The 27,017-nt window shown below is 47.0% G+C and overlaps 1 protein-coding gene across 2 annotated transcripts in view; it reads left to right on the top strand.

Annotated features, from left to right (window-relative positions):
• The first annotated feature begins 6,491 nt into the window (after positions 1-6,491).
• The window catches only part of gid4 (GID complex subunit 4 homolog), a 101,937-nt gene continuing 81,411 nt past the window's right edge, over positions 6,492-27,017 (top strand). Inside the window, exons 1-2 of one of the 2 annotated variants that reach the window (XM_070901490.1) lie at positions 6,492-6,791; positions 22,663-22,722. In XM_070901490.1, coding sequence (XP_070757591.1) covers positions 6,495-6,791; positions 22,663-22,722 — 357 coding nt within the window. In that variant the 5' untranslated portion in view covers positions 6,492-6,494. The remainder of the gene's footprint in view (positions 6,792-22,662; positions 22,723-27,017) is intronic. The other variant, XM_070901491.1, reaches the window with a different exon arrangement.

Here is a 27,017-nt window from a genome sequence, read left to right as displayed (position 1 = left end):
CGGTTTAAGATGCTCCCGGACCAGTGTGCAGAAATCATCATACGATTTCTCTGTGGGTTTCGCTGGAGCAAGCAGATTTTTCATGAGGCCATACGTTAGTGCCCTGCAAACGGTGATGAGGATCGCCCTTCGTTTGGCAGCGTTCGCTTCTCCTTCCAGCTCGTTGGCCACGAAGTATTGGTCGAGTCGCTCCACGAAGGTTTCCCAATTATTTCCCTCCAAAGATTTCTCCAGGATGCCCACTGTTCTCTACATCGTTGCGGTGGGGTTCGTCATCTGTATGTTGTCACCAGTTGTAGTGTATGAATAAAGAGTCTGGCCAGATACTGTGAGCTCAAAGTAAAGAGTGACATTAGTCTTTTATTGCAGGTCATCAGAGTGCCTCTCCAGCCTGTGAGGCCTCCAAAAATACCGGTGCTCCTTGGGACTCCAGGGGATGAGCCCTCTGGTGGTAAAAAAAGTATTTAAAGGTTTACATATGTAACATCCCCCACAACGCCAACACAGAGAAGTTGGATACGTTCCCGCTGGCGGACTTTGGGCATTCATAGGTTTTGCGAATGCAGCCGGTAGGCCCTGCCGTGTTCTGCTCTGCCGAATGCCGAATCAATTTCATTTACAGTACTTGCCGAGGTTCAGTTCTTCACCGCTATTTGCTTTAGATTCCTGTCTGTCATCATACATGATTGAGCGATCTGGATGGCCCTTTTTAAATCCAACTCCTCCACCACCAGAAGCTTGCGCAGGATCACCTCGTGGTTGACACCGATAACAAAGAAGTCACGCAGCATATCTGCCAACACCGTCCCGAACTTGCACGGTCCCGCTAGACGTCTCAGGTCGGCAACGAATTCTGCCGTGCTCTGGCCCTCCAATCGAACGTGTGTATAAAACCTGTATCTCAAGATGATGATGCCATTGTCTGGCTTGAGGTGCTCCTGTACCAATGTACACAACTCCTCGTACGTTTTCTCTGTTGGATCACTAGGCATGAGTAGATTCTTTATCAGACCGTAGATCTTTGAACCGCACACAGTGAGGAACACGGCCCGGCGCCGATCTGCATCATCAACTCCCTTCATTTTGCTGGCCACGAAGTACTGGTTCAAACGGCTCACAAAGTTTGCCCAATCTTCTCCCTCCATGAATTGCTCTAAAAATCCAATCGTGCTCATTTTGCACAGGTTCTTGTATTCTCGCTGCCAAATGTTATGTATGCAATAAAGGTACAAACGGAGTACTGTTTAACTAAGCAAGGTACAACCTTGGCTCTGCTTTATTTAGGCCCAAAGTGCCTGACTCTCAAAATGGCTGGCCTTTTCTACTTGAGCAGCACCATCTGGTGGCTACAAACAGAATGTACATACATGACAGTCGGTCAGTTCACTGTTGTGTGCTGCAAGCTGCATAACTTAAGCCATCATGAGGCAGCAGCACCTGGTAGTGGAAGACCCACCTGCGGTGAGAGTGGCTGATGATGTTGGGGAAGATGGGGATGACGATAAGGAGGAGGACGAGGAAGCCATGCAAGTGCCTGAGGCTGGAGCACGACGGCGGAGAAGGCCCCTTTAACAATTGCTCAAGTCTTGCGCCAGCAGCTCATCCGTGAACGCTTTATTGATGCCTGAGGGCTCAGCGACAACTATTCCACATGGACCATGTTTGGAGCTATTCCGTAATTTTGTGTTGTGTTAATGGAACAAATAATGGAAATGATACAGTTTTAATGTAAAATATATTTTATTCAAAAGTTTAACAAACAGTTCTTTTATACTTAACTTAAATAAAATGATTCTTGTATCAAACTTTACTTTAAGATCACTTAAAAGCTTAAAGATCACTTACAAACTTTTAAACTTGTAAATTTACATAGCTTACAAAAAACTTTTAATTTGAGAACAGTTATAATAGTAACAACAATAATAACAGCAGCAAAGAAAGGCTGCACCTACCCATCTCTCCTCTCCCTTATTCTAAGACCACCCACTGCGCCTGCCCGCAGGCGGTGGCACAGTGTTTCTGGGCTTGGCACCAAGCTTATTCTTTCTAAGATCTTGGGTACTGCGCACCTGTTGGGGGGGGGGGGGGGGGGGGCGCCATTGGTGGCAGGTTGGAGGGCCCAGCTTTGGACTCTTCAGAAGCTGGTGTGGGGATTGCAGTGGGAGTGGCAGTTGATTCTGTCAATGGCCGCAGGGTCTGAGCATGTTCTCTTATTGCATCAGCTAACTCCAACATGCCGTCCCTCATGCACCCTGACAGTGTCTCAATGACCTGCAACATTCCCTCCCTCATGGTCAGTGATGTGGTTTGCACTACCTCTGACATTCCCTCCCTCATGGCCATTATTCCCTCACTGATCGTCCTGGACATCGTTCCCATTTCTCGTGTCATTGCTGTTACTTCTCTCGACAGTCCCGCTACCTCATCACTCAACCCACTGATGGCATCTGGGAGTAATCAGGTAAGGTCAATGCTCTCCGCACTCAATGACATCATCTGAACCACGTTAGATCCTGCGCCTCAGGAGAGCATGGTCGAGCTCTCCTTCCCCTCCTCCCCACAGGTGCGCCTCGCTGTACCCCAACACTGGGACCCGCAACCTCGGAAGGTGGGGACCTGGGTATGCCTCACTGCACCACACCACTGGGACCCGCAACCTCGGAAGTTGGGAAACCATGGAATGTCCCACCAACACTCAAACCACTAGTCACGGAAGGGGCTTTCAACGCAATGAGTGGCACCTCCTCCAAAGTGAGTAAAACAGTGGGAGCTTCATCCAGCTCCATCCCCTCCCCCTCCCCCCATGTTCTTGGTCTGGAGGGTTGAATTGAAAGATGTTCTCCTCTTCAGGCTCGTCCGCGTCTGAATCTTCTGCTGCATTGTCAGGGTTGGCCTCAAGTTCTGCAAAACATAACAAAATGGTCAAATGGCTAGCAGCAGAGGAGGGGACAGGATGGGTGGCATGAGTAGGCTCACATATCGGAGGCCAGGCAGCAGGCTGATTTGAAGGACCACGATGAATTTGCAGGACTTACCCTCTCCCTTGAATGTGGGCCCAGCTTGTGCAGTGGTGATTGCTTTTCTCTAGGCAGGACCCATCAAAGCAGCGACCCTCTCTTCTAAGGGTGTCAGTGGGTACAGATTTGCCGGGTCTCCTGCTGTTAAGAGTTCTTTCCCTTTTATTATGTGCCACCTTCCTCTGCAAAGATGAAAACCTAACTTTTTAAAGAGGTTGTCTTTCTGCTGGGTGAGACATACAGATGGTCACATTTACAATTGCAATTCCATTGAATAAATGAAAATATTATTTACACTAACTACTTGACCAAGGTCCTGCCACTTCTTTTTACACTGGCCTCCAGATCTCGTGGTGGTCACCATTTCACAGTAATCTTCTGCAAGTTGGTTCCATTTCTTTATGTGACCTCTGCTGGTGTCCGGCGCCCGCCATCTGTTGTCATTCACAGTAACTAGTGCCTCCACTTCTTCCTTGGTCCTTGCACCGCGTTGCATCTTGTATTGCTGCAGATCAGATTTTTCCAATGCTGTCACACAGCATTCAATGTTCTCACACACAATTGGCTCTTTAAGAATGGCCACCAAATCTGAGATGTAATGAACATGCGCTTCCATTGCAACGATGTCAAAAACATAACTTTTTTGTCTTGCATGCGCAGGTGCGGCATCATTTTTTGGCATAAACGGCAGGCTCCACCTCAAATTATACCTCTATCCCCCAAATTATACTGTCCCCTACCACTACATTTCTTTTAATTTCCCCCAACTTGAATAGCCCCCTGTACCACAGTGCTGTGGTCAGTTTGCTCATCCTCCCTGCAGTCCCTGCTCTTGTCCACCCAGGGAGCAAGAACCTCGTACCTGTTGGACAAGAGCAAGGGCTGAGGCTCCTTCAATGCTACCTACTGGATCCCAATACTTGCCTCACTTATAGTCCCCTATCCCTCACACCCTCCTGTCCCTGACCACGGACCAAATTTGAAGTATTTAACCTAAGGGATATGACTGCCTGCTGGAACAAACAGATCAGGTAACTCTCCCCCTCCCTGATGGATAGTAATGTCTGAAGCTTGGACTCCAGTTCATCAACACAGAGCCGAAGCTCCTCGAGCCACAAACACTTGCTGCAGGCGTGGTCGAAGTGGTGTCCACAAGCTCCCATATGCTACAGCTGCAACACATCACCTGCCCTGCCATCTTTGTTATATTTTATTTAAATAATTTCCCCTCATAGGTCCGTTCGCTCTGCTCCCGCTCCCGGCCACTGCCCCTCTGCTCCCGCTCCCGGCCATTGGCCCTCTGTTCCCGGCTGTTCGCTTTGCTCCCGCTCCTGGCCATTGGCCTTCTACTCCAGCTCCCGGCCGTTCGCTCTGCTCCCGCTCATTGGCCCTCTGCTCCTGCTCCCGGCCGTTCGCTCTGCTCCTGCTCCTGGCCGTTCGCTCTGCTCCTGCTCCCGGCCACTGCCCCTCTGCTCCTGCTCCCGGCTGTTCGCTCTGCTCCCGCTCCTGGCCATTGGCCTTCTGCTCCAGCTCCCGGCAGTTCGCTCTGCTCCTGCTCCCGGCCACTGCCCCTCTGCTCCTGCTCCCGGCCGTTCGCTCTGCTCCCGGCCATTCGCTCTGCTCCCGGCCATTGGCCTTCTGCTCCCGCTCCTGGCCATTCGCTCTGCTCCTGCTCCCGGCCCTCTGCTCTTGCTCCTGGCCGTTCACTCTGCTCCTGCTCCCGGCCACTGCCCCTCTGCTCCAGCTCCCGGCCGTTCGCTCTGCTCCCGCTCCCGGCCATTGGCCTTCTGCTCCCGCTCCTGGCCATTCGCTCTGCTCCCGCTCCCGGCCATTGGCCCTCTGCTCCAGCTCCCGGCCGTTCGCTCTGCTCCTGCTCCCGGCCATTCGCTCTGCTCCTGCTCCCGGCCATTGGCCTTCTGCTCCCGCTCCCCTGCTCCTGGCCGTTCACTGCTCCTGCTCCCGGCCACTGCCCCTCTGCTCCCGCTCCCGGCCGTTCGCTCTGCTCCCGCTCCCGGCCGTTCGCTCTGTTCCCGCTCCCGGCCGTTTGCTCTGTTCCCGCTCCCGGCCATTGGCCCTCTGCTCCCGCTCCCGGCCGTTCGCTCTGCTCCCGGCCATTGGCCCTCTGCTCCCGCTCCCGGCCATTGGCCCTCTGCTCCCGCTCCCGGCCATTGGCCCTCTGCTCCCGCTCCCGGCCATTGGCCCTCTGCTCCCGCTCCCGGCCATTGGCCCTCTGCTCCCGCTCCCGGCCGTTCACTCTGCTCCTGCTCCCGGCCGTTCGCTCTGCTCCCGCTCCCGGCCGTTCGCTCTGCTCCTGCTCCCGGCCGTTCACTCTGCTCCTGCTCCCGGCTGTTCGCTCTGCTCCTGCTCCCGCTCCCGGCCATTGGCCCTCTGCTCCTGCTCCCGGCCACTGCCCCTCTGCTCTGCTTCCACTCTTGAAGGTAGAAATGTCTTCACCCAGAGGGTGGTGGGGGCCTGGATTTCACTGCCTGAAAGGGGGGTAGAGGCAGAAACCCTCATTTGCCTTTAAGAAGTACCTGAAGTGCCATAACCTACAGGGCTACGGACCAAGAGCTGGAAAGTGGGATTAGTTCTTTTTCGACTGGCACAGACATGATTGGCCTCAATCTGTGCTTTAAATTTCTATCTTTTTCTTCCCTGAAGGATATCAGCGACCCAGATGGGTTTTTACATCAATCTGGTCATTTCATGGTCACCATTACTAGCACGAGCTTTTTAATTCCAGGTTTATTTAATTAACTAACACGGTGCGACTTGAACTCATGTCTCCAGATCATTAGTCTAGGCCTCCCCAAAGCCTTTCCACCATCTAAAGGCACAGGTCAGGGTGTGAGGGAACACTCCCCACTTGCCTGGATGGTGCAGCTCCAACACTCGAGAAGCTCGACACCATCCAGGACAAAGCAGCCCCCCATTCCCCACCGTCAACACTCACTCCCCCCACCCCCCGGCGCACCGTGGCTGCAGTGTGCACCATCTACACGGCGCAGCACCTCCCTAACCCGCGGCCTCTACCCCGAGACAGGGGCAGCAGGCCCATGGGAACCCCTCCCCCTCCCAGTCACACACCGCCCTGACTGGGAAATATATCGGCCTTCCTTCATCGTCCTGGGTCACAATCCTGGGACTCCCTCCTTCACCACACGGGCCGCAGCGGTTCAAGGCGGCAGCTCACCTCCCGCACCCCTCCCTCACTCTCACCCTCCCCGGCGCCGGACAATAAGCGCAGGCCACGCCCACATCCCGTCACGGCCTTTCCCGCCAGTTGGACGTGGCTTCACGGAGCAGCGTCAGAGCGCGGACTACAACTCCCTGCATGCGCCGGGAGCGCCGCGCAGGCGCAGTGAGCGTGCTCGCCGTCAGGCCACTGTGACCTGGCCCTCGGCTCTCCGCCAATGAGAAGGCGCAGCCAGGTCAGGTGCGCGGTGACGGCGCGCCGTGGGCCAATGGGGAGCGGTGATGCTGGTGTGGGGGCGGCAGTGGGAGGCCCGCGGCCCGCGGCCATCTCGCGTTGTCAGGGGTTGTGGAGAAGCGGCGGAGGCGGCCCGGATACCCACCCGGCCCAGGCCCTGGCTCCGGCCCGCCCCAGGGCACAGCGTCATGCCGGTCCGCACCGAGTCCGCCTCGCTCATCCCGCCGCCCCCCATCAACACCCAGCAGCCCGGGGTCGCCACCACGCTGTTGTACAGCGGCTCCCGCTTCCGGGGCCACCAGAAGAGCAAGGGCAACTCGTATGACGTGGAGGTGGTGCTGCAGGTAACGCTCCGTCCCTCACTCCCGGGGCTCACTCCCAGGGCCCGGTCTGGGGTCCATCCGCCACTCCCAGGGAGGCTCAGTCCCGGGGGGAGGTGGTGCTGCAGGTAAACTCATCATGGCTCAGTCCTGCACTCAATGTTGACATTGGGTTTGCAATCTGATTCACTCCTCTTTGCTGATCAGTGCCACTTCTGATCGCTGGACATATCCAAGAGAAAGAAAAGGCACTTTGGACCACCGAGCCCACTCTATTCCCAGCCCATTCCCTGCCTGTAATGATAATTATCAGATCTTTTAATGTCATTCATCATTTAAGAAGTGACCATTTGAACGCCTGTCTTACTAGAATGTTTTTAGAAACTAAAACAGAAAATGCTAGAAACGCTCAGCTGGTCAGGCAGCATCTGTGGAGCGAACACACTCAGCGTTTTCGGTACTAACTCAAATCTATAACATTGGGAGATTTGTGGTCTGGTTGTCTCATTCCTATTGACTTTATTGCTGCAGATTTATCCTAACACCCTCTCGGCTTGTAGGGAAGGCTCTTCCTTTGCCTGTCAGACCTAATTGTTATTGGGAGTGACAGTTCATTTTAAATAAAAAGTGGCCTTTTTATCAACTTTAAACTACATTCTGTTACCTGCTGGTGATGACTATCATGCCTAATATTACTTTGCAGTTGGAGCTCTAAATTTGCTTCTGTGTGGCCCATAAGAACTTGAGCAGGCCTTTCACCCCCTCGAACCTGATACCTTCGCCCAATAAATATCTATAATTTTCAGTCTTATGTGGAAAAAGTGGTTCCTGATTTCACTCATTGACTGTCCCAGCTCTAATTTTAAGATTGTGCCCCCTTGTTTTGAATTCCTCCAGCAGAGGAAACTTTTTCTGTATCTACCCTAGTGAATACTTTTATAATTTTAAACACCTCAATTAGATCACCCCTCAACCTACTAAACTTGAGGGAATACAAACTCTCAATCCTGGTATCCTTCTGGTGAATTGGTGCTGTAGCCCTCCAAGGCCAATATATCCTGCCTGTAGCACGGTACCCAGAACTGGAAGCAGTACTCCAGATCAGGGTCGGACCAAGGCTCTGTACAAACTCCAATCAGAGTACGTTCCCTTTATCCCTACTGTCTGTCTCCCACCTTCCAACCCATGTAAGGTTGCCTCCAGTTCCAAACACTTTCATTTTTGGTAATAATTCCTTGTGTGGCCCTTTAACAAATGCCACCTGGAGTTCCATATAGGCAACATCCATAGACACCGTCTTGCCCATCACGTTACTGACCTCAAAAAAAAATTCAACTAAATTAGTCAGATGTGACCTGTGTTTCAAATCCATTCTTCCTCTCTGATCAGCTCATGCTTGTCCAAGTGCTCAGTCACTGTAGTTTCCTTCCCTCCTTTCTTAAATAATGGAGTGACATCTGCAACTTTTCAATCCAATGGTACGAGCTTTGGAAAACGATTTCAACGCATTGACAATTTCTTTTAATACCCATGAGTGAAAACCATCAGGTCCTGGAGATTTGTCTCATTATTTGTCCCATTATTTTCTTCATTACCTTTTTTATTTGTATTGACTGACTTATTTTTAGTTTCCCTTGTAACGCTGTTTTCTTTATCCTCTTCCTCTCCTGTAAAGACGGATACAAGTCCTCATTTAACAACCTGCCATGTCCTTATTGTCAATTGCAGTGTCTCCTGTGTCTTTCTATAATGGGTGCACAATCCCCATTACCAGTCTTTTTCACAATATATTTATAAAAATGTTTACTGTTCAGTTTTGATATCCCTTGCAAGTTTTTAAAATTCCTTTTTATACTTAATACGTTCTTTGTATCACTTTTTTTTATAGCTCTTCCAGTATCGGTATTGGTGTCACTGTTGGTTCTGTCAGTAGAAATGTGCACATCAACCTTGATCTAACATTTCTGTCTGTCTCTCTCAATCCCTCTCTTCACAACTGTACGAATATGCACTGCAAATTTCCTCTGATATTGCTGTCTCACTGTGTGGCTCTGCTGATATGTCTGTCACCACTATCTCACGTATGGAGTATGTACCTTGCCTTCACTTTCAAGTGTGTACAGACCATTGCCTCTCTAAGGGTGGGCGTAGCAAAATCACTTGAACATCTACGTGCCTGCTTATATGCTTGTCACTGTAAAACCCCTGTTGAAAATTTTACACCCCTGTTTAAATCCCGCATCTACAGGCCAGTTAGCCCAACATCGATGGGGAAATGTTTAGAGACAATAATCCATAGCTGATGGAGTTTTATATTTTGACTCGACTATTGTTTCCATGCAGATTATGCCATTGACAATACTGGACTCGATGGTTATATTATTTAGGATGCTAATGATTTCATAAGATGTTATTAAATGTGGAGCAGGCCCGAGGGGCCAAATGGCCGACTCCTGTTCCTATTCCTTATGTTGATACACTAGGTGTACAGGATTACATCTACTTGTTTCTCAGTTATACCGATCAGGAAAGGATGAACAGGCTGGGCCTTTATCTCTCTTGAAAAAAGGAGGTTGAGGGGTGACCTAATAGAGGTCTTCAAAATTATGAAAGGTTTTGCCTAGAGTAAACACCCAGAGAGTGTTTCCACTTGTGGGGAAGGGCAAAACTAAAGGCCATCAATATAAGACCTTCACCAAGAAATCAAATAGGAAATTCAGAAGAAACTTCTTTACCCAGAGAGTGGTGAGAATGTGGAACTCGGGCAAAAATATAGATCCTTTAAAGGGAAGCTAGATAAGCTACGGGAGAAAGGATTAGAGGGTTATGCTGATAGAGTTAGATGAGGAAGTACAGGAGGAGGCTCGAGTGGAGCATAAACGCCGGCATGGACTGGTTTGGCCGAATGGCCTGTTTCTGTGCCGTATATCCTGTGTAGTCCAGGACAAAATGAATTGGCATTTGGAAAAGTATGAGCTAATGAATGTCAGTGCGGATTTGTTAAAGGCATATCGTATTTGACTAACTTGATTGAGTTCTTTGAAGTAATGGAGAGGGTTGATGAGGGTAGTGCGGTTGATGTGTATGTGAACTTTCAAAAGATGTTTGACAAAGAACCGCATAATAGTGTTGTTTGCAGAATTAAAGCCCACGGGATTAAAGGGACAGTGGCCACGTGGATACAACATTAGCTAAGGGACAGAGGGCCGCGGTGAAAGGTTGTTTTTCCAGATTGGAGGGAAGAGGTGTTCCCCAGGGGTCAATATGAGGACTGTGACTCTTTCTGATATATATTAATGACCTAGATTTGGAGATACAGGATATAATTTCAAAGTTTGGATATGATATGAAACTCAGAAATACAGTAAACAATGAGAGGATAGTGGAGAGAAAGCAGAGGTAACATTTTGGGTCAACGACCCTTCATCAGAACTGGAGAATGTTCGGAAAGAACGGATTCTTAACGAGCACTGAAAGGAGTGGAAGAAAGACCAAAAAGGAAGGTCTGTGATAGGGTGGAAGGCAGGAGAGATTAGAGAGATAAGAAATGATGGGCCAAATTGAAATGGTAATGACAGAAGTTAGAAAAACATTAGTCAAGATAGGGTGTGAATGGCGGAATGGGGATAGGCTTTTGACTTCTCCGTCTTCATTTCTGGGGATAGGCTTTCAACCAGTATCCACAGATCATCATCATAGACAGTCCCTCGGAATCGAGGAAGACTTGCTTCCACTATTTAAAAAAAAAATTAGGTGGCTGAATAGTCCAATACGAGAGTCACAAGTGGGACAGATAGTCGTTGAGGGAAAGGGTGGGTTTGAAGTATCCACTATAAGCCCACTGACTCCCAAAGCAACCTGGACTACACTTCTTCCCACCCCGGATCCTGGAAGGACTCCATTCCATTCTCCCCAGTTTCTCCATTGCATCTGCTCTGATGACGCCACCTTTCACACTAGTGCCTCTGACATGTCTTCCTTTTTCTCAACAGAGGATTCCCCTCTGCCATGGTTGACATGGCCCTCGACCATGTCCGTTCTATTTCCTGCACTTCTGCTCTCGCCCCTTCCCCTCTCTCAGTACCACGACAGGGTTCCCCTTGTCCTCACCTTTCACCCCACCAGCCTCCACATTCAACGGATCATCCTCCGCCATTTCCGTCACCTCCAACGTGATCCCACCACCAATCACATCTTCCCCTCCCCTCCCCTCCCCCCTCAGCATTCCGTAGGGTCCGCTCCCTCCGCGACACCCTGGTCCATTCCGCAGTCACCCCCAGCATCCCCTCCCCTTCCCGTGCAAGTGCAGGAGATGCAGCACCTTTTACCTCCTCCCTTCCCAATGTCCAGGGCCCCAAACACTCCTCCCAGGTGAAGCAGCGATTTACTTTACTTCTTTCAATTTAGTATAGTGTATTCGCTGCTCACAATGTGGTGGTCTCTACATTGGGGAGACCAAGCATAGATTGAGTGACCACTTTGCGGAACTCCGTTCAGTCCGTAAGTGTGACCCCGAGCTTCCGGTCGCCTGTCACTTCAATCCCACTCTGACCTCCCCGTCCTTGGTCTCCTACACTGTTCCACCGAAGCTCAACGCAAGCTCGAGGAACAGCACCTTCTCATCTTTCGTTTAGGCACTTTGCAGTCTCCTGGACTCAACATCGAGTTCAACAATTTCAGAGCGTAACCACTACCAATTCTCACCCCCGCACCGAACCGGTTTCCTTTTTTCTCCTTGTCCCTAATGGCAGCTGGTCATTATTCCGCCATTCACACCCTATCTTGATTAATGTTTTTACAAGAAATAGGAGCAGGAGTAGGCCATACAGCCCCTCGAGCCTGCTCCGCCATTTAATACGATCATGGCTGATCCGATCATGGACTCGGGTCCACTTCCCTGCCCACTCCCCATAACCCCTTGTTCCCTTATCAGTTAAGAAACTGTCTATCTCTGTCTTAAATTTATTCAATGCCCCAGCTTCCACAGTTCTCTGAGGCAGCGAATTTCACAGATTTGCTCCTCATCTCAGTTTTAAATGGGCGGCCCCTTAATCTAAGACTATGTCCCCAAGTTTTAGTCTCCCCTATTAGTGGAAACAGCCTCTCTGCATCCACCTTATCAAGCCCCCTCATAATCTTATACGTTCCGATAAGATCACCTCTCATTCTTCTGAATTCCAATGAGTAGAGGCCCAACCTACTCAACCTTTCCTCATAAGTCAATCCCCTCATCTCCGGAATCAACCTAGTGAGCCTTCTCAACTGCCTACAAAGCAAGAAAATCCTTTCGTAAATATGAAAACCAAAACTGTACGCAGTATTCCAGGTGTGGCCTCACCAATACCCTGTATAACTGTAGCAAGACTTCCCTGCTTTTATACTCCATCCCCTTTGCGATAAAGGCCAAGATACCATTGGCCTTCCTGATCACTTGCTGTACCTGCTTACTAACCTTTCGTGATTTATGCACAAGTACCCCCAGGTCCCGCTGTACTGTAGCACTTGGCAATTTTTCTTCTTTAAATAATAATTTGCTCTGATTTTTTTCTGCCAAAGTGCATAACTTCACACTTTCCAACATTATACTCCATCTGCCAAATTTTTGCCCACTCACTTAGCCTGTCTATGTCCTTTTGCAGATTTTTTGTGTCCTCCTCACACATTGCTTTTTCTCCCATCTTTGTATCGCCAGCAAACTTGGCTACGTTACACTCGGTCCCTTCTTCCAAGTCATTAATATAGATTGTAAATAGTTGGGGTCCCAGCACTTATCCCTGTGGCACCCCACTAGTTACTGATTGCCAACCCGAGAATGAACCATTTATCCCGACTCTGTTCTCTCTTAGTTAGCCAATCCTCTATCCATGCTAATATATAACCCCCAACCCTGTGAACTTTTATCTTGTGCAGCAACCTTTTATGTGGCACCTTGTCAAATGCCTTCCGGAGATCCAAATACACCACATCCACTGGTTCCTCTTTATCCACCCTGTTCGTTACATGCTCAAAGAATTCCAGCAAATTTGTCAAACATGACTTCCCCTTCATAAATCCATGCTGACTCTGCCTGACCAAATTATGCTTTTCCAAATGTCCTGCTACAACTTCTTTAATAATGGACTCCAACATTTTCCCAACCACAGATATTAGGTTAACTAGCCTATAGTTTTCTGCTTTTCGTCTGCCTCCTTTTTTAAATAGGGGTGTTACATTTGCAGTTTTCCAATCTGCTGGGACCTCCAGAATCCAGGGAATTTTGGTAAATTACAACCAATGCATCCACAATCCCTGCTGCTACTTAAGACCCTAGGATGAAAGCCATCAGGTCCAGGGGATTTATCTGCCTTTTGTCCCATTATCTTACTGAGTACCACCTCCTTAGTGATTGTGATTGTGTTAAGTTCCTCCCACCCCCCAAGCCCCTCGACTATCCACTGTCGGAATATTATCAGTGTCCTCTACTGTAAAGATCCTGCATAGAAACATCGAGCAGTAGTAGGCCATTCGGCCCTTCGAGTCTGCACCACCATTCAATATGATCATGTGGCTGATCCTCTATCTCAACATCTTTTTCCCCATCCCCCTTGATGCCTTTTGTTTCTGGAAATTTATCAATCTCCCTCTTAAATATATTCAGTGACCTGGCCTCCACAGCCTTCTGAGGCATCGACCTCGGCACCAGCTTCGGTCAAGACAACGGCACACTCAGCCCAGTCAATCCCTCACTAACATCTGGGAACTTGTACCAAAATTGGGAGAGTTGTCCCACAGACTAGTCAAGCAAAAGCCTGACAGTCATACTCACAGAATTACACCTTTCAGCCAATGTTACCATCCCTGGGTATGTCCTGTCCAACAATGTGGAAAGCTGCCCAGGTATTCCTGTCCACAAAAAGCAGGGCCGATCCAATCCGGCCAATTACTGCTCCATCAGTCTACTCTCAATCATCAGCAAAGTGATGGAAGGTGTCATCAACAATGCTATCAAGTGGCACTTACTCACGGATAGTTCTATTGATAAAGGATGGAATCACTGCAACAGTGAGAAACGATATTGGCTCAAATGATCAGGATGTTGAAACAGTTTGGGTGGAGTTAAGGAATAATAAGGGGAAAAAGTCGCTGGTGGGCATAGTCTATAGGCCCCGTAACAGTAGCAACTCTGTTGGTCAGAGTATAAACCAGGAAATAGTGGGGGCTTGTAAAAAGGAAATAGCAATAATCATGGGTGATTTTAACTCCATATTGACTGGACAAATCAAATTGGTCAGGGCAGCCTTGAGAAGGAGTTCATAGAGTGCATAAGGGATGGTTCCTTGATCAGTATGTAACAGAACCAACCAGGGGGCAGGCTGGTCCTTATAATGAGACAGGATTAATAAATAATGTCCTGGTAAAGGATCCCCTTGGTATGAGTGATCATAGCATGATTGAATTTCAAATTCAGATGGAGGGTGAGAAAGTTGGATCTCTAACCAGCGTACTAAGCTTAAATAAAGGAGACTATGAAGGTATGAGGGCAGAGTTGGCTAAAGTGGTCTGGGAAGATAGATTAAAGTGTAGGACGGTTGATGAACAGTGGTGTGTGTACATTTAAGGAGATATTTCACAACTCTCAAGAAAAGTATATTCCAGTAAGGAGTAAAGAGTGTAAGAGAAAAGATAGCCATCCATGGCTAACTAAAGAAATAAAGGACAGTATCCAATTTAAAAACAAGGGCATAAAAACTGGCCAAAACTAGTGGGAGAACAGAAGACTAGGAAGCTTTTAAAAGCCAGCAAAGAATGACTAAAAAAATGATTAAGAAAGGGAAGATAGACTATGAAAGTAAACTAGCACAAAATATAAAAACAGATAGCAAAAGTTTCTATAGGTATATAAAAAGGAAAAGAGTGGCTAAAGTAAATGTTGGTCCCTTGGAGGACGAGAATGGGGAACGAGTAATGGGGAACATGGAGGTGGCAGAAACTCTGAACAAACCGTCCGGTTTTATTCTTATTATTGTTTCTTGTAGCAGTTTCTTACAACTGAGTGTCTCGCTGGGCCATTTCAGGGGGCAGTTAAGAGTCAACCACATTGCTGTAGGTCTGGAGTCACATATAGGCCTGACCGGATAAGGATTTCCTTCCCTAAAGGACATTAGTGAACTAGATGGGTTTTTAACGATAATCCAGTAGTTTCATGGTCACCATAACTGACACTAACTTTTTAATCCAGATTTATTTAATTAACTGAATTTTATTTCCTCAGCTGCCACGGTGGGATTTGAACTTGCGTCTCGGGATTATTAGTCCAGGTCTCTGCATTACTAGTCCCGCAGTTTAACCACTATGCTACTGTTCCCATTAGAGTAACAATATTACCAAAGTTGACAGATCATGTGTGGATATGAAACAGAAAGGGTAGCATTTAAGCTCGAATCCATGTGGAGTAAATCCGAGCCAGAGTCAGTAGCTGAGAAAAGATATGTGGCTGTGAACTCCCGTTTTAAGGAACAAAAGATAGGAAACAGATAACAACGAAGGTGATTCGGGTACAAGAGATAAACAAAAATCACATCAAAGGGAAGAGCAGAACTTCAAAGTGAATATTCCTGGAAGATAAATGACAGTAAATTAAACACTAAAACAAAAAGCAAAATACTGCAGATGCTGAAAATCAATATCTGGTCAGGCAACATCTGTGGCGAGAGGAAGGGAGAGTTAATATTTCCGGTCTCTGAGCTTTTGTCAGAATCTGGTTGTGTTTTTTATTAGTAGGGCTGCACTACTGGCGATCTTGGTGCATTTGAGGATATGTGTAGGTTTACCCTGCTGCTTGGTGTGTACAGTGGATCTCTGGTGTTGCAGGTAAATCTTGCCAAACTATTGAATGTGGTAACTCATTCAAGTCAGACATACATACATATAACATGTTTATTTTGCATTACTTCACTAAATAGACCCTGAAGTCAGATCTAAATCAGCAAAAAGAAGTTTGAATTTAATTTTTAACTTGGCCAGTGGGATGAGTTTTGCTTGTCTGCGTGTATAAAGGGATCAAATCAGAAAGTGGCTGTTTAATAGACACTAAACTTCAAGTGGCATAACCCACTCATTGATGGTGTTTATCAATTAGATGCTTGGAATTATTGTGGTTTATTTTCTGTGGTTGACCAATGCCTGTATCTGCCACTGAAGTTATTATTCCAATGTCTTTCTATTTTCTGCCCTTTTAACTCCAATGTAAGGTGCATTTCCTGTACCATGGAGGGATTTGTAAACCAGATGTGTCAACTTTGAGAACATTGCAGGCAGGTAAGTAAACAAGCCAGACTTGCTGCCTATGGAATGTCCATGACAGACCAACAGAGGTTGTTTACTGATAACGCTCGAGGAGGCATTACCTCCATAATAAGTACTCATGTCTTTGATAGCTGACAGCAGGCTAAACCAATCAATGTCTGTTGAAGCAGACAAAGAGGATGCTCCCATAGACATAGTAAAGGAAGAATCCTCCTTCAATATGGGGGGGTGATGCCAGAGGACTGGAGAATTACATTGCAGGGCTACGGGAAAGGGCGGGGGAGTGGGACTGGCTCTTGTACAGAGCCGGCAGGGGCTCGACGGGCCGAATCATTACAGCATGGAACAAAAAACCATTCTATGGACAGTTTGGGGCATGCAGTCCACCTTCACCTGTTGAGTATGGGTGGGCTGATGCTGTGGAATCTACTCTACACTATAAATGGGTGATTTTTGCAGCATCTGGGATCTGGTGCCATCAGAAACAAGAAGCAGCATTTAAACAAGGCCTCTGCAATAGTAAGACATTCCAAGGTACTTCACACAGATGGAGCAGTGATGGGACAAACAGGGATATGAACAGATGTCAGAGGTAGGTCTTAAAGAAGCTTTTGATTGAGGGAGAACGGTTGCAAGTTGGCGGGGTTTCAGGACAGGGCTCCACATGGCTGAAGGCTGTGCTGTGAGAGCCCGTAATGTAGGACTGGTGGAGGTTGCAGAGGGTGGGAACCATCATTGCTTTGAATTGTATCATTGGCGAGCTAGTGGAGGTTTTCCAGGATAATAGGGAAAGACTTGTTGCATGATGGGATGCAGGTAACAGAGGTTTGAATGAGTTGTAGTTCATCTGGGGGGGGGGGGGTGGTCCTGGCCCTGCGGGGGGGGGGGGGGGTGGCCTGGCCCTGCGGGGGGAGGGGGGGGTGGGTGGCCTGGCCCTGCGGGGGGAGGGGGGGTGGTGGTCATGGCCCTGCGGGGGGAGGGGGTGGTGGTCATGGCCCTGCGGGGGTGGGTGGGGGGGTGGTCCTGAACCTGCGGGGGGGGGGGGGGGGGGGGGGGGTGGGTGACCTGGCCCTGCGGGGGGAGGGGGGGTGGTGGTCATGGCCGTGGGTGGGGGGGTGGTCCTGGACCTGCGGGGGGGGGGGGGGGGGGGGGGGGGGGTGACCTGGCCCTGCGGGGGGAGGGGGGGTGGTGGTCATGGCCCTGCGGGGGGAGGGGGAGGGGGGGTGGCCTGGCCCCAGTCTCTCTATAATAATTTGGGTGAATACACATCAGAATACTCAATGTAAGTAATGTATTTTATAATTTCTTCACTATGAATGCAGAGCTCTCCAGCACATTCATGTAAGTTGCAGTGATTGATGCAAAAAAAATAATGCTTTAAGATTAGCCAGAAAGATTCAGGAGTGAATAATATGTATCATGTAAATCACTTTATTATTGGTCTGGTACCAGTAGAGATTTAAAACTAGCCATCTGCTGCACTTTTGTCTACAAATTAAATCCATGTTCTTAGTATTTTTGTATATTTGGAGATCTTGGTGTTCTGATTTAAGACTTAACCACCAGTGAAGCAACAGCGTCACAAACAATCCTTGCCAAGGTTTTTAAAATTCAAATCGGACAAGCCAGCAAGTAAGAGATGTAAATCCAAATAAAAGGGAGTTGCTTTGGCTTTGCTGGCTACGTATGGTCAGGGTTGGACATCCCTGCACTGAGTTTTGACGTGACTGTTTAGAGGTTCAATGTGCTGTGTTATAGAGGGGTAGAATGAATTTGTGCCTGGAATTCACCTTGTAGGGAGGTTCCCAGTGGAGCCAAAATGTGTCTACAAAGAAAGAAAATCAGATGTGCAGTCACTCCCAAACTGGACCAGCACACATCATGTCATTCATGAAAGCTGTGTATCCTCACTGACTGCCTCCTTTGTTACAATCTGCCTCACTGTGCTTCTCCTAAGGAGATATGGTCTTCATGAAAACTTGATAAATTGTTTCAATCTATTTTTATCAATACTGGTCACTGTTGGAGGGTATACCGATCAAGAAAGGATGAGCAGGCTGAGTTTCTTTTCTTTTGAAAAGACAAGGCCGAGCGGTGGCCTCATAGTGGTCTTTAAAATTTTGAAAGGTTTTAATAGCGTAGACAGTGTTTCCACGTGGGGATTAGCACAACTAGAGGCTATCAATATAAGATAGTCATCAAGAAATCAAATGGGGAATTCAGAAGAAAATTCTTTACCTAAAGAGTGGTGAGAATGTGGAACTCGCTGCCACAGGGAGTGGTTGAAGTGAATAGTATCGATGCATTTAAGGGGAGGCTGGACAAGCATATGAAGGAGAAGGGAATAGAGGGTTATGCTGATAGATTTAGATGAGGAAAGACGGGAGGAGGCTCGAGTGGAGCATAAACGCCGGCATGGACAGGTTGGGCTGAATGGCCTGTTCCTGAGCCGTATATCCAATATAATTCCTTTAGGACAAGAACAAACTCAAGTCATTTTACCTGCTCTTCCTCTACCTCTTCACTATTGATATTCAAAATCATTGTACAATCTCCTCAAACTCATTCAGGATCTCAGACTTGTGGCACTCCTTTGGCTTTTCTTCATCCGACAATGCAAACATAATACCCAAGTTTCCAGTCACCAAGCTGCTATTTTCACCTAAAGGTGTTGATTTCTGATAAAGTACGGTTTCACAGCTACTCGCTGCCCTTGAGTACAGCACTTAAGTAGCCCTTCTTAACATGTGACTCTAGACCGTGATTGTTGACAGGCTGTTCAACCATGGAGGGCATCACAACTGAGCCTGATCCTGACCATATTTGATATTTACACATGCATGCTTCCAGCACTGGTCTCTGAAGTGGAAAGCTGGATGATTCCCCCTCCCTTGCCCAAGGTGCAGAACTCATTTGGAGGGCCTGTACTACCCTGGCTGAGCTCTATACTCACCTTGGACCGAGGCTGTAAACTACCTGCAGTAATTGTCACCAATTTCATCTAGTGAAATCTGGGATATGCTCCTATGTGATAATTGAAAAGTCTGCGACCACAAGCTTTTTTCCAGTCCGCCACCCTGTACACTCTTGTTTCTGTGTGAGGTGAAGCTGGGATTGCTGATATTTTGGTCTGTTGCCCTGTATCAAGCTGGGAATTTAAGCAGTTTATCCACACTGACCTGTTTGTGAACTACATTTGCCCTGACTCAAAGCTTTGTGGTGTGTGAAGGATAAGTGACAGCAATTTCATTTCAAATCAATATATAAATGTCTTTTCCCAAGTTAGCAATCTCGCTTCATTGAGGCCCCCTTGTTGTCTTGTGTGGGAAATGGAGATGTTAGATGGGTGAGGGAATGCCCCTGTGAGTTTTAGGACAGTGGGAGGACATTTACTCTGGATCTAACTCTCAATCTGCAAATGCTTGCATGTCAAAAGTGAAAAACTGTCAATTCTTATTTTTAAATAATTTAATTTTACATAAATTTCTCTTGCATTTGACTATCCCAGTGCTAATATCAAAACTCTGTTCTCCCTTCTTCCTGCAGACTACAACCTTTTAAAACCCTGAACTCGGAGTGCCTAACCACATGTTTATTTGGCTCCTGTTTTAAGTTTTGGTGGTGGGGCCCTGGCCTCTCCTAGGTTTCCCAATTTAAAAGGAAGTCATATCATTTTACAGACCTTCACTGATGTCACTCCTTTTTATTACCTTTATCTTTTGTCATTTGCAGCAACTTTTATTGCGTCTCCTTTGCCACAGCTTGACATTGTAATGAAGTTACTTAAAACAGCAAAAATTACGAGAGTGCAAATATAAAGAATAACCCTAGCTGGCTAGTACAAGATAGTAGTTGAACCAAATGGTATTGACAACATTACAAATTGCTGAAGCTTTTGTTCTTGTGGTTTGCAGGCCTCCTTGACTCATTTACTGCATTGTGCCTCCTTGCCAGAAGCTCTGTTTTTGCAGATTTCTATGTAGTTACAGTACATAGTTTATTGAAACTGCTCAAAAGAGCTTGTAAATCCTGTAGCTGTGCGCCTTCAGACTCTGTCCTCTTTTGGGGCTGTTACATTATGTGTACCACAGGCATTATTTTATTCTCAGGATGTGGGTGATGCAAGGCTGTATTTATTACCCATCCCTCACAGCCCTGAATAAATAGGCCTTCTATTTGAAGCAATTGTTTGTACAACTGAGCGCCTTGCTCTAAGGGGATTAAGAGCTAACTCCATTGTGTGGATGTTGGCCAGACTGAGTAAGAGTGGCAGGTTCCCATTCCTGTAGGACATTGGTTAGATTTTTACAACAATTGAGCTTGTTTTGATAGCCATAAATTCAATTTGAGAAGTTGCAATGGAGGATTTGAACTTGTAATCTCTGGGTTGTTAGTCTTGTGCCATGACCAATTGATCCCAGTGGCAAACACCAAATCCATTTCAAGGCCTTTGTTAATAAATGTACCCATTTGACTTCTAGTGAGATCCAATTATGAACAATTTCTTCTTAGGCAGTCTTTCGGAGTCGAGGATGACTTGCTTCCTCACTAAAAATGAGTTCTCAGGTGACTGATGAGTCCAATGCAGGCCTACAGTCTCTGTCACAGGTGGGGCAGACAGTGGGTGGAGTGCCTGGGTTGTCGTGTGCCCCTTCCGCTGTTTGTGCTTGTTCTCCGCTTGCTCCTGGCGAAGAGACTCGGTGTTGGATGCTTCTTCTCCACTTTGAGCGGTCTTGGGCCGGGGATTCCCAGGTGTCACTGTGGATGGACGGGCCACATCGTCTATATGTCTGATACGATACTCCCAAAATAGGCGCTCTACTCGGAGCTCCGACACGGCAAGTGAACCCCGGGTGGGCAGAGGAAATGCTTCAAGGACACACTCGAAGCCTCCTTGAAAAATGCAAATCCTCACTGACACCTGGGAATCCCTGGCCCAAGACTGCTCAAAGTGGCAGAGAAGCATCCAGGAAGGTGCCAAATACCGCGAGTCTCTTTGCTGGGAGCACGCGGAGGCCAAGCGGAAGGAGTGCGTAACAATTCCAGCACCCCACCCATCCATCCCTTCAACCACCATCTACCCCACCTGTGATAGAGACTGTAGGTTCCGTATCAGACTCATCAGCCACCTGAACTCATATATTTTTAGTGTGGAAGCAAGTCATCCTTGACTCCAAGGGACTACCCAAGAAGAAGAGGTTTATTAGCAAAGGTTAAACAATCACACTACACATTACAGTTCATCCACCAGGCTCACAACCACCTGCCTCATCGTGGATACCCTGAACCCAACTGGCTGGGGTTTTATTGAGTCTTGGGAACATCGTGTGACTGGCTAAGCCACTTCCAACTCAACAGCTGTACAAACCTGTGAGCATGCTCACCAGTGCATATATTACAGAACTGTGGAATTTATTTGTGCATCTGGTTTTTGCCTCTCCCAGGAGATCACATGGCTGCAGTTGGGGTGGAGTGTAGATGTTTTTAATATAAGGGGTGTTGCAGTGGCGTGGGGCGGACTGGTTGCTCTTTGCCTTTCCGTTATTCATGGGTTTGTATATAACCTTTAGGGCTGCTGACGAAGGGCCGTGGGGCTCTTTGTTGGCCGGCGCAGACACCATGGGCCGAAATGGCCTCCTTCTGTGCTGTAAATTTCTATGTTTCTATTTAAGTTTACAACAGGATAAAGGATGATTAGCTGTTAAGCTTCGAGTAGAAGCATTATCCACTGTGATGGAGTTTCCTCTGTGGATGCCATAGTGGCTAAAACCAGGATGTTGAGGCTTTGGAGAGGATGCAACACAAGTATGTCAGGTCGTTGCTTGCTATGAGGAAATACAAGAACTAAGAAAGACTTGAAAATTGCGTTAGAACATTGCAGATTACGAGACAGTATAATAATGCCTAAAATTATGAAGGGATGGGATTAAATGCAAGTGATTTAGAAGAGCAGGAGGAAAAGCATCTTCACAAAGTTGTGAGACAATGGGATTCACAGGATTAGTGGTTGAGGCAGAAACTGTCATCATTCCAGATTAGATTGGAAAAGGGGATAGAGGGATATGGGAACAGGGGGGGCTAAATGTGATTAGAACTATTTGCTTGTGTGGAGGGTAAACACTGACACATGACTGGTTGGGCCAAATGGCCTGTTTCCATGTTGTAACTGCTATGTATTTCTCTGTACTGGTGGTGCAAACAATCTGAGCCGATGAATGTGGAATTGTCCCCAGGTATAGTTCAGCATCTGCGAGCGAGATCATCAAAAATTCCACTGCTGTTGATCATCATTGATGATCAGTCACATAGTTGCTGTAGGAGGTCGTTCTGTCCATCATGCCTGTGTAGGCCAAAACACATCCCATTGCTCCCTGCTGTCCCCATAACCCTGTTTCTTACTCAATTTCAAATATTTATCCAATTTTCCCTTAATGAATGCAATGGTCTCAGTTTCAACCGCTACCTGTGACAAAATGTTCCATGCTCCTAATACCTCTGCATAAAGAAATTTCTCCTCACCCCTTTCCTCCACCTAAATAACTTTCCATGGCTCGAATTGTTAAATGCAAACAAATCAAATCCTAACTAACGCATTTGTTTATTTCTGTAGCACGTTGACATGGAAAACTCCTTTCTCTGTGGATACCTAAAGATCAAGGGGCTCACTGAGGTAAGCCATTTAGAGCACAGATTCTGAGCTGAAATGCAAAATTAAAATATCAGTGGACAAAATTGTTTGTGTACAATGTACAAACAAAAATACATTAACATTTTACAATTAGCCCTACTCTTAGTTGAATTGTAGCATATTTACTTCTGACTGAGTATGTGGTGCATTGTCAGGAAAGATAAATCCAGCCAATGCGTTCTGCCAGTATTGCAGAATACACTTCCCACTTCAGTGCGTCCCAGATCAGTAAAAGTTTTTGCCCCAGGTTTTCTCTCCTCCTGATGGGGCTGACTTGCTGGTGTAACTGCTTGGAACAGAGGAGGCTGAGAAGATTCCTTGAGGTATATAACATTTTGAGGGGCCTGGATATAGTGGATAGCAAGGGCCCATTTCCCTTGGTGGAGTGGTCAATTACTAGGGGACATAGTTTTAAGGTGGTTGGTGGAAGGTTCAGAGGGGATTTGAGGAGAGGCTTCTTCACGCAGAGGGTTGTAGGGGTCTGGAACTCTGCCTGGAAGTGTGGTGGATGCAGAAACCATCACCATATTTAAAAGGTGCTTGGATGGGTTACGGGCCTAGAGCTGGTAAGTAGGATTAGACTGGATAACCTCTTATTGGCTGGTGCAGAAGACGGTAAATACTGCAGGTAATCAAATACGGCCAGGTGATCTCCTGGACTAGTTTTGATTGCTTGGATGGGTTGGAGAGGAATTTTCCCAGATTTTTTCCCCCCAATTGGCCTGGGTTTTATCTTTTTTTGCCTCTCCCAGGAGATCGCATGGCTCCTGTTGCGGTGGAGTGTAGAATGTTTCCGTGCAAGGGTGTCGCAGTTGTGTGAGGCGGACTGGTTTCCGCCATTGTTCATTGTTCATAGGTTTATATGTAACCTTCAGGGCTGCTGACCGAGAGCCGTGTGGCTCTTTGTTGGCTGGTGCGGACACGATGGGCCGAAATGGCCTCCTTCTGTGCTGTAGATTTCTATGTTTCTTACGTATGGTTCCGCAATGCAGGTTCCCCTCGGGTAGCTATCTTCATGCATTAGTTTAGACAATGAATATTGGTAGACCATCATGGAAAGTATCATAGCCAAGGCCAATGTTGCTCAAAGACAACATGCATAGTTTCCAGCAGAGGTTGCTGGAGAACGATCAGGACTGGGTACCTTGATTAATTTTTCTCCTGCTTAGCGAAGAGGGATTGAGGGAATTGTGCTCCAATTGCTGGACTTGGAAAACTTGGTACAGATCAGGAATCAAAGCTGCTCCTTCTGATTTGTATGGCTTAGCATTGCACATAGTGGTATGTTCAGCCACGAGACCCTTGAAGAAACATGGATTGGTAAAAGTGATTCAACATAACTGGAAACTATAGACCAGTTAGCCTAACATCTGTGGTTGGGAAAATGTTGGAGTCCATTATTAAAGAAGCAGTAGCAGGACATTTGGAAAAGCATAATTTGGTCAGGCAGAGTCAGCATGGATTTATGAAGGGGAAATCATGTTTGATAAATTTGCTGGAATTCATGTAACAAACAGGTTGGATAAAGGGGAACCAGTGGATGTCGTGTATTTGGACTTCCAGAAGTCATTGGACAAGGTGCCACATAAAAGGTTACTGAAGAAGATAAAAGTTCACAGGGTTGGGGGTAATATATCAGCATGGAAAGAAGATTGGCTAACTAACAGAAAACAGGGAGTCGGGATAAATGGTTCATTCTCAGGTTGGCAATCTAATTAGTGGGGTGCTGCAAGGATCAGTGCTGGGACCCCAACTATTTACAATCTATATTAACAACTTCGTATCCAAGTTTGCTGACGATACAAAGATGGGAGGAAAAGCAATGTGTGAGGAGGACACAAAAAATCTGCAAAAGGACATAGACAGGCTAAGTGAGTGGACAAAAATTTGGCAGATGGAGTATAATGTTGGAAAGTGTGAGGTTATGCACTTTGGCAGAAAAAAATCAAAGAGCAAATTATTATTTAAATGAAGAAAAGTTGCCAAGTGCTGCAGTACAGTAGGACCTGGAAGTAGTTGTACATGAAACACAAAAGGTTAGTATGCAGGTACAGCAAGTGATCAGGAAGGCCAATGGAATCTTGGCCTTTATTGCAAAGGGGATGGAGTATAAAAGCAGGGAAGCCTTGCTACAGTTATACAGGGTATTGGTGAGGCCACACCTGGAATACTTCGTGCAGTTTTGGTTTCCATATTTACGAAAGGATATACTTGCTTTGGAGGCAGTTCAAAGAAGGTTCACTCGGTTGATTCCGGAGATGAGGGGATTGACTTATGAGGAAAGGTCGAGTAGGTTGGGCCTCTACTCATTGGAATTCAGAAGAATGAGGGGTGATCTTATCGAAACATATAAGATTATGAGGGGGCTTGTCAAGGTGGATGCAGAGAGGATGTTTCCACTAATAGGGGAGACTAGAACTAGAGGGCGTAGTCTTAGAATAAGGAGCCGTCCATTTAAAACTGAGATGAGGAGGAATTTCTTCTCTGAGGGTTGTAAATCTGGAATTCGCTGCCTCAGAGAGCTGTGGACATTGAATAAACAGAGATAGACAGTTTCTTAATTATGAAGGTGTTATGGGGAGCGGGCAGGGAAGTGGACCTGAGTCCATGATCAGATCAGTCATGATCTTATTCAATGGCAGAGCAGGCTCGAGGGGCTGTATGGCCTACTCCTGCTCCTATTTCTTATGTTCTTATTCTTGTTATGTTCTAGTCAGATGATCGAAGACCTGAACAAAAGAACAGCCCTGCTTAGCTGGCACTGCCCTTGCACATCATGGTAATCTCAGTGTACAATACCTAGAATAGAAAACTTTTATGACTGGAAAAGGTTATTAGGTGGAACAACTTGACTGGCTGACTTTGATGGTCAGCTGAGATGGGATTTGGCCAAATTGGACTGGGAATGGCTACTTGATGGTTAATTAGTGTCGGAGCAGTAGGAGGCATTCAAGGAGGAAATCCTGAGGGTACAGAACAAGTATGTTTTCCTTTTTTTTAAAAAAAAAAGAGTGGGGCTAACAAATCTGCAGCCCCCTGGATGTTATGGGACATTCAGGTTAAAGTAAAGAAAAAAGGAAAGCCGATGACAGATACCGAGAACTCAACACTGAAGAAACTCTTGCGGAATATAAGAAGTGCAGGGCTGCAATTAAAAAAGGTATCAGGAAAGCAAAGAGAGAGCATGAAAGAATGTTGGTAAATAAAATCAGGGGCAACCCAAAGATGTTTTATAAATACATTAAGAGCAAGAGGATAACTAGAGAAAGAGTGGGGCCTATTAGAGACCATAAAGGTAATGTGTGTGTGGAGGCAGAAGATGTGGGTAGGATTCTTAATGAATACTTTGCATCCGTTTTCACAAAAGAGAGGGGCAATGCAGACATTGCAATGAGGGAGGAGGAGTGTGAAATATTAGACATTTCTGTGGCTGCAGACGTGACTCCAGGATGGTATGTTGCCTCCCTGGTGCCAGGGTCAAGGATGTCACCGAGTGGCTGCAGGAAATTCTGGGAAGAGAGGGTGAACAGCCAGAGATCGTGCTCCATATTGGCATCAATGACAGGAAGAAAGAGGGATGAGGTCCTGCAGGCAGATTTTAGGGAGCTAGGAGAGGGATTAAAAAGCAGGACCCAAAAGGTAGTAATCTCCGGATTACTCTCGATGCCACGTTCTGGTGAGTACAGAAATAGGAAGATATTATGGATGAATAAGAGGCTGGAGAGATGGTGCAGGAGGGAGGGCTTTAGATTCCTGGGGCATTGGGACTGTTTCTGGGGGAGATAGGACCTGTACAAGCTGGACGGGTTGCACCTCACAGAGCCGGGACCAACATCCTCGTGGGGCGGTGGGGTGGGGGAGGAATGCTAGTGCTATTGGGGAGGGTTTAAACTAGATTGGCAGGGGATGAGAACCTGAGAGCATTGTAGGGACAGAAGCCGAGCTGAAAATGGAAGGCAGAACCTTAGTAAGCGAGTTTGGAAGGCAGGGGAAACAGGCTAAGAAATGGCAGTTTGGCAATGCTAAATGGTATGTACTTCAATACAAGGAATCGAGGGAATAAGGCAGATGAGCTGAGGGCACAGATGGACACGTGGGAGTATGATATTATAGCCATTATTGAGACATGGCTGAAAGAAGGGCAGGAATGGCAGCTCAACATTACAGGGTTTTCAGACGGGATAGAGAGGGGGTTAAAAAGGGAGGGGGTTTGCAGTATTGATTAAATAAACAATAAATACAGCTGCAGGGATGATATGTTAGCGGGATCATCAAAC

The sequence above is a fragment of the Pristiophorus japonicus genome, chromosome 15, assembly GCF_044704955.1.
Source record: "Pristiophorus japonicus isolate sPriJap1 chromosome 15, sPriJap1.hap1, whole genome shotgun sequence".
Taxonomy (NCBI): domain Eukaryota; kingdom Metazoa; phylum Chordata; class Chondrichthyes; family Pristiophoridae; genus Pristiophorus; species Pristiophorus japonicus.
The sequence above is the reverse complement of the archived record's forward strand: the minus strand, read 5'-3'. Positions and strand labels throughout refer to the sequence as shown.